We start from the raw sequence: 21,459 nt of genomic DNA on the forward strand, positions 1-21,459 counted from the left end.
AAACGGGTTGGATCAGGCCTGAATGGGTTGGATCAGGTTGAATTACGGATCAATCGAATCCACTTGCAGCGTTACTTTCTGAGTCTTTGGAGCAAATTTGTAAAAGAGAGTGCTGCTCTTTCTGAGTAGGGTTTTGAATTGTTGCCAAAAAAAAAAAAAAAAAAAAATCAAACCCTGAACCTGACCTAAACTCTATTAGTCCAGGCCCAAACGACAACCTGCTTCAGTCGACAACTTTGGGCTGGGCCCATGTCTAACCTGATGTGTACGTGGTCAACTTTGGCATATATATATATATATATATCGAGAGGAAGGGCGGTAAATCTTTCGCAACGCAGTAAAAATCATGGAGTAAATTATAAATCAACGGTAAGAGAGGGAGAGACACTACTTGGCGTAACGAAGAAGCATTCAAGCCTGACAAAAAAGAAATCGCACTCCTTCGACGGTGGAATCCGCGATCTTTCTCCTCTTTCTCCCTTCCACCAACCTACCCCTAATCCAAACCCTAATCTTTTCTTGCCCCCCGCTCTCTCTTTCTCTTTTTCGATCCGGTTGTCGGACCCCTGCAAAACCCTAGTCCAAGGCGGAGTTTATCCGATCGCAGAGGCGGAGGAGGCGGCACATGGCAGCGGCGGCAAGGGTGGACGGCCAGGAGAAGGTGATCGCGGCGGCGCAGCACATCGTCAAGAGCCTCGCCACCTCCAAGAACGCCGCCGAGGACATGATCCGCATCCTCTCCGGCTTCGACAACCGCCTCTCCGTCATGAACGAAGACCTCTTCCCGCCCGCCACCGACGACTCCCACTCCGCCGCCGCCGGCGACGCGGGCGATGCGGAGCCCTCCGAGGCCGAGGCCCGCCTCGACGCCGCCGAGAAGGTCCTCCTCCGCTGGGACCCCTCCTCCTGCGACTCCCTCCTCTGGGAGGCCCCACCTGAGGAGATCGCCGACTTCCTCGCCGCCGTCGACGAGGTCATCTCCTTCGCCGCCGGCCCCCAGGTTTCCCCCTCCTCCTCCCCCTCCTCCGCCGCCGGCGACCTCCGCTACCGCGCCGAGAGCGCGCTCCAGATCGCCATGTTCCGCCTCGAGGAGGAGTTCCGTTACCTCATGATCCAGAACACCGTCCCCCTCAACGCCGACGGCCTCCACGGCTCCATCCGCCGCCTCTCGCTCTCCTTCGCCTCCGACAGCGGCGAGAACATCGAGGACTTGGAGGGCTCCGTCGAAGAAGAACAGCAGCAGCCACAGCAGCAAGAGGGAAGTCCCGAGGACAGGAGTGGAAGCAGCCTCTCGGACGATCGCAGCGTAGATCTGATCCGCCCGGAAGCCATTGCCAGCCTGAAAGAGATCGCCGACCGCATGATCTGGGCCGAGTACGGGAGGGAGCTCCGCCAGGTGTACTGCACAGTCCGGCGTGACATTCTCGACGAGTGCCTCATAATTCTCGGTGTCGACCGGATGAGCATCGAGGAGGTGCAGAGGATGGAGTGGCGGATGCTCAATGACAAGATGAAGAAGTGGATTCAGGCTGTTAAGATCGTCGCCAGGGTTCTTCTCATGGAGGAGAGGCGGCTCTGCGACCAGATCTACGCTTCCTGTGAAGAGCTGAGGGAGCAGTGCTTCGCAGAGACCGCCAAGGGTTGTGTCATGCAGCTGCTCAACTTTGGGGATGCCATCACTATCTGTCAGCGGTCATCGGAGAAGCTTTTCCGGATACTGGACATGTATGAAGCTCTTGCTGATGTGATGCCGGACCTGCAGGCCTTGTTCCCGGCAGACTCGAGGGAGCTTATATGCGGCGAGGCTGAGGGGATTCTGAGGAGGTTGGGAGATGCTGTGAGGGGCACTCTTTTGGAGTTTGAGAATGCAGTTCAGCGAGAGTCATCTCGGAAGCCAATGCAGTCCGGTGAGATACATCCCTTGACACGGTATGTGATGAATTATGTGAGACTGCTGGTTGACTATAGTGACGCACTGAATTTGCTTCTGGAAGACGGTGGAATGGAGGGTGGTGCAGATCAGGATCGTTCTGCATGGGGTGAGAGTGATGATAGCAGGTATTTGGGGAGTATGACTCCATTGGGCAGGCGTCTCCTGCTGTTGATCTCTTATTTGGAGTCTAATCTTGAAGAAAAATCGAAACTTTATGAAGATGCTGCGATGCAGTACATATTTTTGATGAACAATATACTTTATATAGTTCAGAAAGTGAAGGATTCTGAGCTTCGGAGGCTTTTAGGAGACCATTGGATACGTAAAAGACGGGGCCAAATCCGGCAGTATGACACGAGCTACCTCAGAACTTCCTGGACCAAAGTGTTGTCTTATCTAAAGGATGATGGATTTGGAAGTGGGAGCGGGAGCTCTAATAGTGTTTCCAAGATGGCTCTCAAGGAAAGGTTCAAGAGTTTTAACTTGGCATTTGAAGAAATATACAGGGTCCAGGCAACTTGGAAGGTTCCGGATCCCCAGCTTAGAGAAGAACTGAGAATATCTATATCGGAAAAGGTCATCCCTGCATACCGCGCATTTATGGGAAGGTTTGGAGGTCAACTGGAGGGGCGTCATGCAGCAAAGTACATAAAGTACACTCCTGAGGATTTGGAGAATCTGCTGCTGGAATTGTTTGAAGGGTTGCCTGGGCCAGCAAACCATCCAAGGAGAAAGCCTTAGTTGCTGACAGGATTCTCGTCTCTGGTAAGCTCTACTTTTTATGAGGGTCTTGGCTTTGCGGAACTCAGGTACCTCACTGAATGTAAGCATGGTAACTTTATGTCTATCTTCTGCTCTTTTTGAGTTACTGTATTATGTTATGATGTAGTTACAGAATTATAAATACTGCCTCCTTGACTTCTGATATGTGCTGTAATGATAATACATTTGTATATTACTTCTCAATGAAGAATCTTTCTGAATTTTGCTACATTACATGAAGACAGTGAACTCGTATTTGGGCCATTTGGGGTTATGCTTATAGCTTGTCGGAAATGAGTAGTACCTTTTGCATGCCAAAACATGCTGATTTGTCTTTTCTTTTCTTTTTCCTTTTCTTTTTCTTCTTCTTTTGCGTGCTGATTTGCTGCATGGTCAGCTCTTAAGTTCAGAGCTTATATTCGTTGTTAATTTTTATTTTGTTTTCCTTTTTTCATGCAGACCAATTATTATTGACTTTTTATCTCTGTAACTTCCAGCATGATTATGAAGTATTGTGCAGATAATTTTTTATTTTTTCGCAGAAAGATATTGAGTATGATAGGAAATTGAAGATGATCGTTAAATTTGACAATTTATCTTTTATAAATATCAAGGAAGTTGTTTTCCTCAAAGATCTCCTTGTTTATATCTGTAAGTTGCACCTCTAATGTATCTGCTAAGATGAGTTTGATTCTAATTTACCTCAATGCTTACTCTTTAGTTATCGGATGACTTTTCACTAAATATGCATGAAAACCTGTTCTTTTTCATCCATGTCACTTCACAAACCACCACCTAGTGCTACGATTGCCTAGGCTAGTTCTAGATTCTTTATAAACCAAGATGCAACAAAAGGAAAAATATCATGTTTTGGTTGGTATCAGACTTAGGCCTTGATTTTGCATTGTTATAATCAATCCTTAAAATACAAGAACCTTGCAATTTCCATCAGACACCTGCTTAGGAAACAAGGAGCTGCCTTTTCTATGAGCAAGGTACTGTGCCTTGTAATAAGGAGACTTAGTCCCTATAACAAGGGACAAGTTTATAGTCTTAGATGTTAGATATTTATAATGTTCTCATATCATAGTCTTTCTCTTTGCTTATTTGATGCTTAAGTAGACGTATATCCACATATGTTGTCAGAACAATATAATTAAGTGTGATATTATATAATAAAAATAGTTTGTTGCACCATGTGTGCCTTGAAAACACGTAAACAGATTCCTGTGTGCAACAAGGCAACAATAATAATAAAAGCAGGTCATTTGTTTTAAATGGTTTGTTTTTAGGCTATAAAGGACATGGTTCATGTATGCTAGGCCTCAAGCATATTAAATGCTATTTCAACTTAATGCTGCATTTGTTTGTAGAGTGATGCATATTGAGAGAAGAATGAGTAGTTGTGACATGCAGGCAAATACAGATTTTTCTCTATTATTTATGCAACTTGATTTTTAAGAGTTTCCCTACTCTTGGCTGGTGCAGTTCATGGTTACTGGACAAAGACAGTAAAAGTTTTGAGCAAGAGGCTGTAGTCAATTATGATGGAGTGTCTAAAAAGATAGGGGAGCTCTGAGTTGTTAGGAAAGGGTGGGAAAGGCTATGGCCATGTGTAATCCTAGCCACTTAAATGGAATGATTAGAGGCTTCATGCCAATCTCGCATGGCTGGATACTAAGCCTTTTGCATTATATGGAGTAAAACATGTGGTTGTGAGGATACATTTCTTGGGCTACAGGCATTTGATATTTCTTTTAAATGAATGCTCTTTGTTTCACTCTTCTTTTCCTAGCTTCATTTATTGAGGAGCCAATTAATGGGTACAATACTTGACAATTTATGATTCTCCGATCTTTTAAGAAAATGAAATTACTAGAGATTTTAATCATGCTTTTATTACTTGGTTTAGGAAGACATTGGGAATTAGGAAGGTGATACGTAAGTGCCTAGACCTGTAAAAACCACATAAATGCTTGTTGGTAGGGGAAAAATGCTGAGATCTTGAAAGGTTTGATGGGTATCCTCAATTGGTAGTTCAGCTATTTACTGAGAAGAATATCATTATTATATCCTCAAAGCTTTTGGGGAAATAAATAATGTACCAAGCAAGAGGAGGCCCCTTTTTTTTGGCTAAGGAAATGAGAACTTTTTTGCTTGATAATAAAAAGAGAATTATCCTTTTCAATATCTTAATTTATACATTTCTTTAACATTAAACATTTTTCATTATTCGAGTGATGCAACTTTAGTGCCGTTCACCCTCAAATGCCTTATGTCATCAGTACACATCAACTGTTGACCATCATTCTTAGTCCTCATTTAAGGTTTTTTTGTTAACATTTAATAGGATATTATGTGAAACTAGATGCCGAGAGATCAAGTTCATGCAATAAAAGAATGTGTTGTTTTTTTCAATACTTAAAGGAAACAGCTAAAACAAATACTTTTGACTTTACCATTTTAACCACCTAGTTTAGTAATTGATTAGCATCCTAGGTTCTCTCTCAAGGGACTGTTTTGTATTCATCTAAAGTGCTTCCTGTCTCTATCAAGATCCAAAAGTATGCTTTGGTGAAGAATCCCAGCACTGAAAATGGAATCTAAAATTTGATGTAATTATGGTGCTTGTCTAATTTGTGGGTTTGATGAGGATATTGTGGACCACTGCTTCATACAAAGCATATTAGTAATATAACTGTAACAACTCCATGGATTGCCTTGAATAATGGTTAGAACATCTGAGGTAATGGTAAGATTCTGTAGACTGCTGGGCCAGATGGAATGGCTTAGGACATGCATCTAAAGGAACAAAATAAGAACTTATGTTGGTCTGATGTTCAATTTGGGTGTCAATTAGACAACAAGGAAAATATGATTTATTTAATTGGGAAGATTAATCTGTTGAGGGGACCCAATTTGTATTACTAGAATGGTACTGTTTTGTATATGTGGATTGACAATATAGTTGATGTATTTATTACTGACAGATGGAAATTAAAAAATGCAATAGCCAGTTGGTTTCCAATTTAGGAAGGATGCTTGATGTTAGTTTAAGTCCCCTGGGTGTTTAAACCTGACGAGGTTGTACTGATGGTAAACATTGATCATCATATATGGCTTCATCAAAGGTTGATTCTTAATGAAGGAGATGATGAATTGGTTGAGAGTATTTTGAATAAGTGGGTTCAGGGCTTGACTGTTGAAGCAAAATCTTTTTATCCTAGTTTGTCTAACCCTAGTTGTTATTCTTGGAAGACTAACTTTGTCTTGGTACAAGGACAAAGATGCTCTTGGAGTAACTATCAAGAAGCTGCCATATGCAATTATGCAACTAGAAACAGAACACGAGACTTTGGACTATGTTTCCATTGTTGGAGTTTGAACTGTGTCTCTGAAGTCTTGCTCTTTGTTAGTGTTACATCAGCTGTTTAATGCAGTAGCATGTTGTTAGACAGGACCAGATGGAGAACCCCTTGCATGCTAAGGGGCATGTACCATATTACTGCTACTTTTTGATCCATCTCCTTGTTGCGTGGTAAATGACCATCTAGTGAAAAATTAAAAGTTAAAAGATCGATGTCTTGTAATCGATTTTGTCAGTCGTATTAAAAATGTGAATGCGATATTGGTGAAAATAATCTAAAAAGGCAAACAATGCCTAGCGCCTACACAAAGTTATGCTAGCAAAAGTGCAATTTACTAGCTCTTAGCGAGTCCGCGATCAAATTGTTTTGCTCCACATCATAGGTAGTTGTGTATGTGTTGTCTTTTCTACCATATGATCAGTCTTCATGATATGGTTTGATCGATGTCGCACATATGTTGCTCATGGTTTCTGAGGATTGAATTACTCTTTCAGACTAAACTATCCAATATATATGCTTGGATAAGATACTTAAAGAAAGCCCTTTAGAAATTTAGGTTCAATTGGTGACAGAGATCCATAGACATTCATGATGTACCAGAGGTTAGATGGCCTAGTGCATTAGATGTTAGAAATTGTCAGGGTCAGTTCAATTTTTGCCTCCCCTACCTATTATATAGAATAACAATACTTCTTGAGTAGTTATGAAGTAACAAAATTCATGCATTGGATTCAGCTAAAACCTAGGATTATACCATTCCATCCTCAATCAAGTAAAAGTTTTAATCATGAATCCTAATCAGGCTTGCCACAGGTTAGGATGAGAAGCTAATACATGCTTCGAAATGTGAGATCCTAATTTTCTCTCTAGTAATTCTTATCTGCCAGGCATCTTTTATTGCCAGATGAAATGCTCCAGCGTCCAAACAGGACATTAGCAAATCAGACTTGGGAATTCCAACACCGTTACCATGAAGTTTTAAAGCTGTGACACTTCGTTCTTCTGTGACCTGGTTTAGTACTAAGGAATAGCTGAGACTCTTAGATCAAGCAAAAGATTTGGTTAGGTCAGGTTGTTCTCATCACTTGAAACAGGTTCTGGCATTCGATAGACACGTGATGGTTGGATTTAGTTTGTTAATCATTGTCGGTTCTTGGATGTTGCTGTATCTTAGGCTTCCTAATAGGTTGGGTCAACCTGTGATCCAAACCAGGACCTGACTTGGTGAGACCCTGTTCTTTTTTTCTATCTATTCATTTCATTTCAATAAAATATGTAATGATTTTTCTCATTATTTTGCTCATAAAATAATTTTTAGAGCAATTTGATATTATTTGGTGATTTTTTGCATCAGATTACCTACTTATTCATGATGGAAAATGGTTTTATACCAGTAGATATTAAATCAGACTCTCAAAGCAGTCAACTACATATTGAAAATATTAAATAGCATCTAGCATCCGAATATCAAAATACAAAATATCATCTAAGCCCATCATGAGATCTAGGATGGATGAGATTATTCCAATTTATGTAATTCTAGAGATTGTTCCAATTTATATAATGCACATCTCTCCTCTGTGCACCCTTCTTCTAGATAAAGCTGCAGATAATCTTATTGATATCATGAAGGATCCTATCTCGAATCCCAGCATGCCTATAATTTTGAATAGTATTATGAACTGAATTGATTTGGTCTTCTTTAAGCTCACTAGGAAGATTAGCTTGCAATAGAAATAGGATCTTTTGTACGGTAGAGTACTTGCCCAAGTGGTATCGTTTGTTGCTCAAGTGGTATATGGAAAAAAACCACCGACATGCAACTGTTATCAATAATAATGTGTCTGGATGGGGATCACTATAAAATGATCAGTTTTTTCTGTAAGATCTACTATATAAAATAATAGAGAGATAGATAAAAATATATGCAATAGTATCAATATTGGTTGGGTAAACTGAAGAGGTGGAACTAGAATATTATATGATAGGCACATATCTTAGAGACTTAAGAAAAATTTGTAGAATAATAGTAAAATATTGTATAGCTCAAAGTTCTAGGCAAAAACTAAAATTCATGAAAATAAATTAAATATGAGAAAAATAAGAATATTAGGATAAATATGTGGTACAACTAGAAAAGATAGATTAAGAAGTGAATATATTAGAGAAGTTGTAGGAGCTGTGTAACGACATAGTAGACATGTGTAACGATGAAAAAGTTCTAGTAAAAAGAAGTAATATAGTTTGTGGTGAAAATTATAAGAAAAAGATGAGAAGATCTAAAGTAACATAGTAGGAGATTGTGAAGAAGGATGTAGAGAATCCTAGCATCAGAGATGGCCCTAATTAAGACTTCTTGGCAAATGAGGGGCCAAAATGTGGATTGTTATGATTATGGTTTGGAGAGCCTTATAGTTAGTACTCATTCACCTATAACTAAGGCATGGTTTCATCTTAGTTGGATCATTGGTAGAATACATATAAGTATTACTACTAATTGATATGACATATATAGTATTTTGATTGTTATTGTTTTGACTAATTTAAACCAATGTGTCCGGAGATATTGATCAATGGATATGAAACTACATATTCAAAACTCTTTCATCCCTATTTTCTCTCCATCAATAGGTTTCTTACTCATGGTAGATGGTAATAGATCGGAGGATATTGTATTGTGGTAAATTGGAGGCTACTGGCAATGATGATGGGGAGCAACAACTTCAACCATGGTCAATAATGACATGAGAAGGAATGATTTAGGGCAAGGAAGAGGCCTCAGCAAGATCCTTTTGAACTTATATTATTGAGATTGGCATACAATGTACAACTTATGTTTCCTTTCACCCCAAAAAGAGTAAGCCTAATATGTGGTATCGATTCATTCTCTCAAAATTTAACCTTCTAAGTTCAATTGGTTAGTTAGCATAGACATTTCTTATATAATGCTATAGTATCTCCTAAAAAGAGCGAGCTAGAAGATTATTATTAATTAGAAATCCTTGGCTTTGCTCAAGTATCCAAGATCTCAACCCACATACAATGTGGGACTAAACATATATACACATGGATCCTCATATACTCAGCCTATTTAGGCTAGTGTCGTTACCGGGAGAAGGATCCAAGTACAAATGCCACACAGGCTCTTGTTTAGCTCCAAAAGGGCCTCTGACGCAACTCCTACTTATATAGGTTGTGGGATAGTTGGCTCTAATATAATTTATAATTATCCATGGCCTTATCTGAAAAAAGAACTAGCTAGAAGGTTATCAATTGGGATCTCCAGTCCTACTTAAGTATCCAAGATCTCTTTAACACACTTAATATAGAACTAAATATATGCCCATAGAGGTTCTCATATACTTTTCCCATCTAAAACTCTAGCTTTCTCACTAGGAAAACTGGTCAGCTCCAAAAAAAGCTTATGCTGTAGTGTCCCCTAGCAGTCATGAGCTGAGTTACTACATCTGATCATTTTAAGCATTAGGATTTAGCGATTAAGCAAGATGATATCAACACCTAAGTTATTGGTGGTCATGACATTGAAACCCCTTCATGTCAATTATTTATTTAATTAACCTTTCATCTTACCTTATTTTAGTCTTTATGTGCACATGAGGTAGTTGTCAACTAGAGTTGATATTAGAGATAAGAGGGACGATTTCTCCTTTCTTTACCATAATGGTCTTTGTATGGAACATGAAATTGGTGATTACCTTTCAAACCTAAAGCCTCTTTTTTTTTTTTTTTTCTTTCTTTCTTTTCCCCCTCGACGAAACAAATGAACAGCCATTTTGGTCATATGCTTCATTATATGGATGTGAGCAATGATTGCGTGAGAAATATCTTCAAAAAGTAGCAGTGATTTCTTTATTTCCCATCTGGCCTTCTACTTTGGTCAACTCCATAGCCTATTTTCTCTTTTCAAGTAACTTGAACTAACTCGGCTAATGAGCCAATGATTTAGACCATGTTCAATTTTTTTTTTTGGCAAAATCGAACCAAGTTCTGTCATGGTCATGATAGACTTGGTTTAGACCTGGCCTACAGCCAGTTCAAATATTTATACCTTTTGATTAAGAATCAATCACTATTTTCTTTTGATAGCATAACTAATGCAACTCATATGCTGAAACATGCTTGGTTTTGTCCTGTCCGAATAAGGAACCGAGTCGGGTCGAGGTCACCCGACCTTCCGTCTGACCCGATCCATTTGCACCCCTACGTACATATACACACATGTACATAAAAGAATATTGTCACCACCAAGGTGAATATACAACCAAATATCATGCACAGCATTATATGTATAACTGTAACATCAAAGTTTGCACATGGAAGGAGAATTTCTATGCTATGCACAACGTCATAAAGAAATCCAGAATTTGTTTTCCTGAGAAGATATATGATAGAGAGAGTATGAGTAATATAATCATGTCAAGTAAAATAACAATCAATCTCAATATACTTGGCACCATCATAGAACCAACTGTTGGCTCTTCGAACAATACTCGAGTTCTCAAAGTAGTGAGGTGGGTCTGCCAACAACAATCACCCATGTCAACAAGCGATTATTTCAATCAAGCAACCATTACACTATTATTGCAATGGCACCATACTCTACTTTATCACCTAAATAAGAGATTTATTTTCTAAGCTTCCAAGAAATGCAAGAATCACTAAGGCAATAACTAATAATACGGTGGCAGTTAATAACATATACTGGCCTAGCTAGCATCAGAGTATGCTCTAAGCTTAAGCAAAGAAGAAGAGGAGAGATATAAGCTCCTAGTAATGCAACAACGTAAACAACCTTAGTTTACCCTAAAAACTTAAGCTATGATCGTATTAGGCTTAGTAAATCCATCTTCTAGCATGCATCTTGGAATGCGCACTCTAAGGGATAAATGGGTTGGGTCAAAATGAGAACCTGGTTGACTAAATAAATAATTCCTTTGGGGGGGATTTGAACTCACATTCTCCAATAATCTGAGCTTTGATACTAAGTTGGAACAAGAGAAAAAAAAAACAGAGTATGCTCATATGTGCAATGTAAATTAAGATACATGTCATGGGATGCCCCACATTACTTCACAAGCTTGGGTCGATCTCCACCCAATAGTTTAAGTTTTTTAGTATAATCAAACCACATAATTAGATAAGACGCCTGCAGATGTTGAGTCCATTACCAACACAAACTTGTGATATCTCAATCCGAGAGTCAGTAGCCAGAAAATCATTAAACTTCAAAAAGTAGTCTCTGACTTCGGCATCAAACTCAGAAATTGGAGTACCCACTGGAGCAACCACACGACCAGACCAAAGAATATCATCATAGACAATAACTCCTCCAATCTTCACGAGTTTAAGCAAGCGTTCATGGTATTCTCCATAGTTTAATTTGTCAGCATCAACAAACGCATAATCAAACAACTCACCTTCCTTTACCTACAGTTGTCAGTGGAATTTCGTTATCATGATCATATTGCAGTAACTTCCTATATAGAGAGTTTCACTTACAAATTATCTTGTTTGAAAACCCAATGATAGTTTAACCATATGGTGGCATTGTAGTTTTAGACAAAAATATTGTTTTCCATTCAAGCATTCCACTTTTGTTAGGTTCTTCAAAGGTTTACATTCAAAATACAAATCAGAATAGAAGCAACATGCTTGCTTGTCAAGAGATGAGGGCAACATATTTTTCAAAAGCTCGAAGCATATATGAAGAGTGTCGAAGAGAATGGTAATTTTTATGCTTACTTTGTATAGTGGTGGTATTAAGATAAGATGATTTCAAAGTAATTTGATCCAGGCTTGACAAAATAGACCCCTACATTTCAGCTATTATTTGTATAATTTAACTGAGTAAATCACACAAATCCCTCTGAGGTTTATGTTTATTATACTTACACCCAGTAGTTTGTAAAATTTACACTTACACCCTGTTAAATTAACGATGTTAGTGAATCCAAAAGGAAAAACTTACGTAAATCTATTTTATAAAATCTCTATTGAGGGAAAGCGGAAGAAAGAAGGAGCAATTCAAGAATTCTCATTGATAGACTTTCTGATTATTCCCATTAAAAAAATGGCGATAAGAAAGCTGAGAAACAAGCCAATAATTGAGGCATTTAAAACAATACCCGTATTCAATGATGAAAGATACTCAGCACTTATCTTTAGAAGAAAAAAAAATAAGTGAAATGGACTATGCAGTATGGCCTGTGCAAATTACTTTTCAAGATGTGGAGTGGATGATCTCACAAAGATGAAATATCAGTAGTTTTCCATTTACTGATCCCATCTTTCACGAAATCGATTCCTTTTTAAAATTGTCCTTGAATAAGGAAGAGGATATAGACATTTTCTTAAATCTTTGGGTCGTTGTTATGTCACGTAAAGTTATTTTGCTATAATAAATTTTTTTCTAACATAATATTTGGATCTCATTTAAAGTTAACAGTTTGACTAATGTTCTATTAGGTTATAGGTTAAAGTGTTGGATAAAAATAAATCTCAAAGGGGTAAGCCGTAAGCGTAGGTTTTTCATACTACTGGGTGTGTAAATGTATTTACTCCAAATCTGAGAGAGATTTTTGTAATGCACTCTTTAAGTAAAGATAGTACTTAGTGAATAAATAAAATACAAAATGATTAGAAAATAAATTAATTTTGCACTCTTTGACAATAAATAGACTTTATGTTGGGAGTCTAATTCAAACTTAGATTAAAAGTTTGAGAAGATCTTGTCTTGAGTCATAGGGGAATTCAAAATTCTTACACGGATGAGACTGATCACACCTGATTAGTGAAAAATTCTTACACCAATCATTTTTTCATTTACGAGTGCGTATTACACAGAATTTACAAGTGGATGAGTTTTCTGTTGGTACGACATGTGGTCATAGGAACGATTGGCGGTTGTAGCATGACCTCAAGAGTACCCTTTGATTATAGCATATAGAGGTGTACCAAACCCACCATTTGAGCCAGAGCAACATTCATTCTTTAGGAAGAGTAGGTAAGGTATAATGGCTTGGTGAATTAAGTCATCTAGTTTGGGCTGTGCAGTGGTTGAAAGGTTGTTATCAATATGAACCTCCGCAGACTAGAGGTGTCATATGGCCATGTTTTGAGCTCTTTATTGGATAAAGATGGGAATGTAATCTTGGATAAGTAAATGACAAATGAGATACAAGTGGTGAAGAGCTTACCATGTGAATAGAATGGTACTTGGCTTGGTAGTGTTTAAGTGGAAAGAGAATGGCTGTGTGTCAGAGTCTATATAAAAAGTGAGTTCAGCAGTATAGATTTAGAGAGTATTTAGTAGTAAAATAATATATTGTTTTGTGTGGTGCTACCATTCTAAATTTCAGCAATGAGGCTCTATGCTTCCTCCATGATTTTTATGTTACTAGTCTTTTGACACATGAAATACACATGCAAAAGTCAAAAAAAGATATCAGATTATCAATTTGATCATAATTATGCAAGTATGTAGGCTAGTCGATATCTTGATGTATGCCATATGTATGCTTTATTGACTTAAAATTTCAATCAATTAAAATATATTTAATTATCGACAAAGGATATTGACAAGTGCCAACATTCTACAAAGAAAACAACCTTTAAATTTGAGTAAATACGTATAGTTAGAAAAACAAGCATCCACATAAGCATATATAATTTTGGAGTTGCAACACTCTAATTCACAACATATTATATCATGCAAAAGATTACAAACTCAAGTTTCTAAATGATTAACACAGTTTGGGACCAATTGATAATTGCTATTGGGGACCCTATGGAAAGAATGAAATGATAGAATTTTCATTGGAAAAATAAAGCTCTGGTTTTGCTCTTATGCAAATGGCTTTGGAACAAGAAGCCTAACAAGTTCTACATATCATCGAAGATTGATTAACATGATAAGATATCAAAACCAAGTTTACTGAAGGTCATCAATTCAAATCCGTCCAAGCCAATTATTAATTAATTACCCAACTCCGATGTCATCTTATACCTGTTATAGTCTCCAAATGGATGATTCAAGCTGCATGTGAGATGTTAACCCAATATAAAATGTTAACCTATTTTCGGTCAACTAGCAAAATAAAAAATATCAAATGCATAACAGGTTATTTTGTTTAGTCACTATGGAAAATGGTCTAAAAGGTCATTATCCCTGTTGTATAACAGCTATGATAATAAAATAACAGCCAAATAATTGCCTTTATTTAAATGGTTCATTATTAATATATAAAATAGAAAAATTATGGTATTTGTAACTTCAAGCACTCCTTTAAGATTATATTATGAAGACCATTATGCTACACCATGATACTTTTGTAATGAGGATGCATCAGATTTAACCTATTTTAGGACTTACACAGTATAGATACACTGGAATGAGCTACAGACTGAGAAATTTAGGAGTCAATTGTTTTTTCTAAATTTTTTAACTTTAATTGGTTGGATTGCATAGTCTTCTCTATTATCTAACTGCAACTGAAGGGATTGGTTTAAGATAATGAGAGTGAGATATCAATAAGAGTCATAATCTTTTCTCAAAGTTAACATAAATAAGAGTTCTAACCCTTTTTTAAAAACAAAGTAAAGAAGAGTCCTAGCCCTTATATAATAATTCTATCTACTTAAAAATCATCCCATTTCATGGCAGTCATCCAAAAGCAATAGCAAGATAGCAAGATACCTATTCACTCATGCAAACATGCATATCTATTTGTAACAAAAGGAAGATGTAGATTTTATTTCATGGGTCTCTTTTGTTTTGATAGATCTCTCCTTAAAAGTGGGCATAAAATGATTTAATAAATTTGGCAATTATGCTAATCTATATTTTTTTGGCTTAGCTCTATTTATCATATAAAACATTTTTCCTTTGCTCGAACTCAAATATTTTATGATTTATATCCAGGACACTTTTATTTTATTTTTTTGTTAATTTTTTGTTTCTCCAAACACATGCAAAGCTTTGCAAGGGATATCTATGTGGCTTAACCTATGTTAAGCTCTTTTTTATTAATCAAAGACACAACTCTTGCTTTTATTGCTAGATTAAAAGATAATTACAATACACCACAAAAAATATTATGCTTGATATATGAGGAAAGTTACCTCCTGGAGCATTTTATCAAGAGCAGGGAGAGCTTCTGATTCAATAAAATTAATCTTGTCTTCAACTCCCGCTTTTTGAATAAATGGTAGTCCTATCTCAAAGTATGATCTGTTAATGTCGATTGCTGTGACCTACAATAAAGTATGAACAAAAGGATAAAGGGTCATGAACACCAAATTTTTATAGTTCAAGTTTTTCAAAGATATTCATGTTCGAGCATTGTTTTCTGACATGCATTCATAACTTCAATAATATTGTTTAATCATAAGTTTTTGCAAATTTGTTTAAATGTATCTTTTCTGAATAAACTCAAAATATAACCAGTTAAATGCAAAATAAGTTGCGCACACACAGACATACATGTATATAATATATATATCAGTATGTATGTAGAAACATACATATCGACTAGACTATACATTAAAAATCTCTAGTAATAGAGCTTTTGATGTCCATAACCTCATACAAAACAAAGGGAAGGTAATTTCCTTTTCATCCTTCACTTTGCTTTACTCTGGACTTTAGTTTTGCAAACAATGCCATTGAGCACATATTGAACATCAGTTATATATCCATTTAAAAGATTACACATTTAATTTAGCTTTTCTTTATCTATTTCTTACATGTGTTTTCAGAAATATATTAGCGGTTAGAGAATGGATTGGACACCGTAGGTACCCTTTTTTTGTGTTTCTTGTTCAAGGACTAGGATGTTGTGTGTGTAAGGAGGCAGCTTATTAATGATTCAACATAATGTTTGCTCCTATCTAATTTAAACATCCTATCATGTATTTTTCACATATTCATAAAATTGAGGCCAATTGTTGAATGTGTAAGAGATATCCTAAGGACCAGTATCTCAATAGCAACCTTGTCTCCATCTTGTAATAATTCTTAAGATCTAAAACACATGATGAATGAGTAGTAAGCTATTTTTAGACCTGCTCTAATTCTGGAACAATAAGCTACTTCTACTTATGCACCTATTACAGATATGAAGTATAGGTGTCAATGTCTTAGAGACTAAAGGAGGTGTCAGTGTATGCACTGAAGGTCCATGGAAGATCCATATTTTCTATTCTAGATATTTCAGGTTTTTAGATCAGAACTAGTAGTGTGATTTATCTTGGATGAGCCATCATTGACTTTGTATTAATTATATCTTTTACCAATAATTTAATGTAGTATGTCGTCTGACTCTTTCGAAATGTGTTCTAGTTAGACTATAACTAAAAATTAAATTTTTAGTAAATATTTAATGATTCCAAATCAATGATGGATCATTTTAATCAAAAATCTGCTCGGGGTGATCATGATCTAGGCATTATAAATGCCTAAAACCTGAAAATCATATGTTCCGTGGCCACATACCTGTGCATAAAATAGGTAATGAAATTACTGGTAAACAGAAACAAGGGAACACAACATTATTTTAATGTGCTAAGGAGTTGAAAAACCTTGCCCTCCGTCGGTAATGCTAGTGCTGTCGCAAGGAGTGAATAACCTGTGAACACACCAAGCTCAAGTGTCTTCTTTGCATTCATGAGCTTTAGAAGTACAGAAAGATGTTGGCATTCCTCCGGAGGCACCATCCAGAAATGCCTGCGACATCAAAAAAAAAAAAAAAGAATTCAAAAAAAGTGGACTGGGAGGGTGGTCTAAATGCTAATTATAATTGACTCGCATAAGGTTAAGTATTAATAGATTGACAACTTAGAATAAGATATATCATCATACAATTCATTTAATATAGTCAAAGTTCCCTATGCTGTCCTATGATGTATGCAGTTTCAATTTTAACCAGTCTTTAAATAGTTAATCTTATTTACCATTTGTTACACATAACTAGTTAAAGATTGAAATCTCCAGAAAAGTTAGTTAAAGAATTCACTAATCATCTGGATTTGGATTAGCTAAATTAGTCTAGCAATGTTACTTAAGAATACCAAATCAAAAGAAGGTCCAATATTAGTTTGAGGGTCATTATTAGACACAACAATGTCTGATGAATGAAGAACAGCGAAATCAAACTATCATGACATAGTTAATATATTGGACGAATGTGATGGTAATTTCAGATCCACTTTATACAATAAAGAATATATCTCGTTGGCTATTATACTCTACAAAAAAAAAAAAAAAAGGGATTTCTCACTGTTATCAGGAATGATAAACAGGGCTAGGCTAGTGTTTCTTGGATCACAGGTAAATCTTATTTTAAGCAAGTTAACACATCAGAGCATCGGATTTTAATAACGCTCATGGTCTGTTTGGATATTCCTACAGGATTGGAGCTTGTTGACCCATCAGCCATCTAGCTTCCATTTTTTAGGAACCAGTCAAACCTAGCCCGAATCCTAGCTTTTGGGCTGCAAGAACAAAAAAAAGATCAAAGAAAAGAAAAATTTATGAAGGTTTTTTTTTTCTTTCCATAGGATTTGAGCTAGGTAGAGTTTGGTTGATACAGGGTTATACTTAAATGGACGGCCCAATCTTAGAGGAATAGGTTTCCTGAATTTTTAGGGTAGAGTTCTATTTTTAGGGTCAGGTCTAGGTTTCCTAAATTCTAACCCGACTCGATTCGATCTATTTGAAATTTAGGCAATTTTAGGTTTCTAATCCTACGATCTGACCCAAAAAGAAAGCTGCTATAATGTGATAGTTCTTCTGGCAATTCTCTCTAGTGCCCATGAAAAATGAGGTGAGGCTTATGGTCAACAGCAATGCTGTTACAATCAGGATCATAGAATCACAATCTCTACATCATGCAAGGGGGAGTGGTTCATGGTTCACAATGCAACAACAATGTTGTTAGCAAAGAGGCAGTCAACTTTTGGCGTAACGGGGCTCTGGACCACACCCTCGATAATGTGTGTGTGTGATGGCACAAGCATCTTCTGATAATGGTGATGTCTTCAAGTCCCTGTCCAAAACCGTTATTTAATATACCACAACAAAAATAGTTGTCTTTCTGTTTTCCTATCCATGTTTGATTGAATAGTTTGAAGACAAAATATAATGTGTGTTATAAGATATACATTATTAGCTGATACCCGCTTCAATGGAGACTAATAAGAGATTTAGTATAATATATATGTATGTATATGTATATATATGTACATGTACATGTGTATATGTGTACATGTGTACATGTGTACATGTGTACATGTGTACATGTGTGTGTATATATATGTGTACATATATGTGTGTATATGTGTACATATATATATATATGTGTACATATATATATATATATATATATATATAAGTATTATTTGATCACACTTAAGTATTTTGCTTTAAACAGTTATTGCAATCTCATGAGGACTGTACACTAAAGGAGACATCATGCCATCAACAGTTGCACCAAAGTACAACTTCGGTCATGATTAATGCCTTGATAATGTGCAAATTTGTAATAATTATTTCTTCGGATTCTAACAGAAACTGGCCCGGATCCAAATTTTTTGGGTTGAGACTAGATTATACATGGATCCGACCTGAATGATCTGTTGATCAAAAATTGTAGCTGTGGACCTGACACAATCCGACCCCGATCTTCTATTGGGTTGGGTCTGAGTCCAATATTAGAACCTAAGCAAAGAAACTGAATTGGATCGGAGTCACTCATGACTCGAACCAACCTGACCCATTTGTACCCCTAATCATGTTGTATACTCTATTACATAATGATACAATAACACATTGCAATAAAGATAAACATGAACTGGTTCCCACTTCGCAACACTCCTCGAAAGGAGAGAGAACCAACCGTACCCACAAAAAAAAAGGTCAAAAAGAGCTGTACAGAGAAACAAGGTAAGTGAGGCCCTTAGCTTTGTAACCGAGCGGCTGGGACAATGTTGAGCTGTTCGTGCTCACTCTGTGCCTTTGGAATACCCTCTTTCATGTTAATTCAGTAGGAATTCCTCTTGCCCAACCATGAAGAGATGCATCAATAGCATGGATAAAATCACAAGATATTTTCAGATTTCGTGCTTCGAATTATTCTTTATTTTTTCCACAAAGATATCTAAAATAACTACATAACAATGTAATCAAGCCATCTCACTGCTTTATAATTTAATGTTTCCATAAAATTAAATAGTTAAGATTCAGCAATCTAAAGGTTTGGAACTTGCCACTCTTGTTTCTTAGTCACCTCTCTCAATGCCTTAAGTTGTTCGTGCTCTCGTGGATAAACACTTGTCTCCAATATATACTGGAAAAAAGAGAAAGAGAAAAGATTAATTAGAAATAATGGGGCAAAAAAACCCTCCATAAAGAAAGAAAGTTCTCTTTATTTTAACTTTTCAGAAGTGAAAAAATTCGGAGAAAAGAGAAACTCCCTTTTTTTTCTTATTTTTTCCTTTTCTTTTTCTATTCTCTTGCATCTCTTCTCCCTTCTCTGTGTCTTTTTTCTTTTCTTCTCCTCCTCCTCTACAACATATCCCAAAAGAAATCATGAAGAAGAAAAAGAAGAAAAGAGAAGCGACCTTGTAAAGGGCATCATTCTGCAAGAGATGTATTGCATGTCCTGCCGGGATAGCCATTGATGTTCTTCCAGGGTTCCTTAATGGAGATCTCTTAGTCTGGCACCCTCTCCTTCCTCCATATATATATATATATATATATATCCCCTGGGCTGTGACTTGATCCACTAAGATAAAAGAATATATATATTTCTTGATGCCTACTCGATCACCATGAGAGGTGGTAGGTGAGGGTGGCTATGATTAGGGGTATCCACACCATTTTGCAACCAATGGATACCTTGCAATTTTTTTTTTTTTGCTTTTCTTCCTCCTAAGGAACATAAAAGAATTCATTTCTGTAATTGGCTTCAATGATGATTCCATCAAGATGAGCATTTTTAAAACGTTGGCGTGCCTCACGCGCAGCAGTAGCTACTTGGATAATTTATACTTTCGAGCTGTTTTTTTGGTAGGGAAGTGACAGCACTGCAGATTTTTTTTTGATCGAGGAAGTGACAACACAAGAGAACTTCGGCAGCATACGACTGCTGAGGTCCGTAAAAATCGAAATAGTCGATATATAGAAGAAGGCTCGCAAGAAATTCATTTATTGAAGTGTTTTTGTCAGAAAAGCGAAAACACAGTATAGAACAAAATTTTTTTAACAAAGTAGTGAAACCAGCTCTACTCTTAGGCGAATGAGATGGGTACCTAAGCTCGGGCTTCCAAATATATTTATTATAATAAATTCTAAGATGAGAATCTAAATGCATTAATATTTAGATACCTCACTCAAATACTACGTATCTTTATAACTATAAATACATTTAGGCCTCCAATTGCATTTATATTAGGACGTATCTTTTACTTAAAAAATTTATTGTTTCTTTTCTTATTTATGCACGGAGGTCTCCAAATGAATTGAGTCGTTTTTAAGGATGGCATTTTCTAAACGAAAACTGTAGCATGATATAGGCTTAGGCTTATCGTTTAGAGGTATTCGAAACTATCTCTTTATATGGGGCGGTCTATTTTGCCGTTATCTAGATTGGTATGACGTGTACTGATGGTCAGATAACGGCCGATAGTTGCTCTGTTCGTGTGCTAATTATAGTGCTGCTACAGTTGCTAGTTGCCCAAACTGTCCATCCTTATTGGTACGTATTGGTCAGCACTTTGACTAGGACTGAAGTCGTGCGGTCCGAGCTACATAAGAAAAGTTGGTCTGGTCCAAAAAGGTGTCAATATTTTCCTTGTTGATGCCAAACAGATTTCATCGGCAGTTCTATGCATCTTAAAGTTACTATGAAGGGAAAAACTTGACATCATCTTCTCGCAATGATAACGTTTAGTTTGCAAAAGCAAACTAGAATGTAGTCATTTGATGTGTAATTGGAAGAATCGAATATTTTATTATTTCTAGTTGGAAAAAAAGCAGGGGACTATCCTATGACATCCCCAGAGCAATAGAGAGAGACAGAGAGTAGGTTAGGGATTGGCAATTTCGATGGATCGACTAGGGCTAAATTCAACTTGGACCATAACCATAACCGATCATTCCAGACATAACAAATGCAAATGCAACTGTGTTGCCCAGTAGATACAACCCAAGAGGGGGGGTGAATTGGGTCTTTTAAAACTTTTATGCTGCTTCTAAAACTTTTTGATTAACTATGCTAAGTTGTATAGATGCACAGTGAAAGTTAAACTTAGCAAGGGTTTGATGTATAGACTTCGACTTGATTAAATATGCTTGCAACTAAAGGATGTGCGGATAAG

The 21,459-nt window shown here is 36.8% G+C and overlaps 2 protein-coding genes across 3 annotated transcripts; one reads left to right on the forward strand and one right to left on the reverse strand.

Annotated features, from left to right (window-relative positions):
* Window positions 1–391: 391 nt before the first annotated feature.
* Window positions 392–2,929, forward strand: LOC103701550 (exocyst complex component EXO70B1). Its single transcript, XM_008783666.4, has one exon. It carries the CDS (start codon window positions 626–628, stop codon window positions 2,672–2,674), a length of 2,049 nt encoding a protein of 682 aa, XP_008781888.1. The 5' UTR covers window positions 392–625; the 3' UTR covers window positions 2,675–2,929.
* A 7,411-nt stretch (window positions 2,930–10,340) lies between these two features.
* On the reverse strand, window positions 10,341–19,855 carry LOC103701551 (norbelladine 4'-O-methyltransferase-like). Of its 2 annotated transcripts, none has more exons than XM_039133834.1 (5): window positions 19,702–19,855; window positions 19,348–19,427; window positions 16,663–16,807; window positions 15,205–15,336; window positions 10,341–10,601 (listed from the first exon to the last, which is right to left on the reverse strand). In XM_039133834.1, exons 1-5 carry the CDS (start codon window positions 19,756–19,758, stop codon window positions 10,413–10,415), a joined length of 603 nt encoding a protein of 200 aa, XP_038989762.1. In that variant the 5' UTR covers window positions 19,759–19,855; the 3' UTR covers window positions 10,341–10,412. The 2 variants fall into 2 exon arrangements, with proteins under 2 accessions (XP_038989762.1, XP_038989761.1); XM_039133833.1 differs by lacking the exon at window positions 10,341–10,601 and adding an exon at window positions 11,044–11,511.
* Between the last annotated feature and the right edge of the window lie 1,604 nt (window positions 19,856–21,459).

The sequence above is a fragment of the Phoenix dactylifera genome, chromosome 14, assembly GCF_009389715.1.
Source record: "Phoenix dactylifera cultivar Barhee BC4 chromosome 14, palm_55x_up_171113_PBpolish2nd_filt_p, whole genome shotgun sequence".
NCBI classification, from domain to species: Eukaryota; Viridiplantae; Streptophyta; class Magnoliopsida; order Arecales; family Arecaceae; genus Phoenix; species Phoenix dactylifera.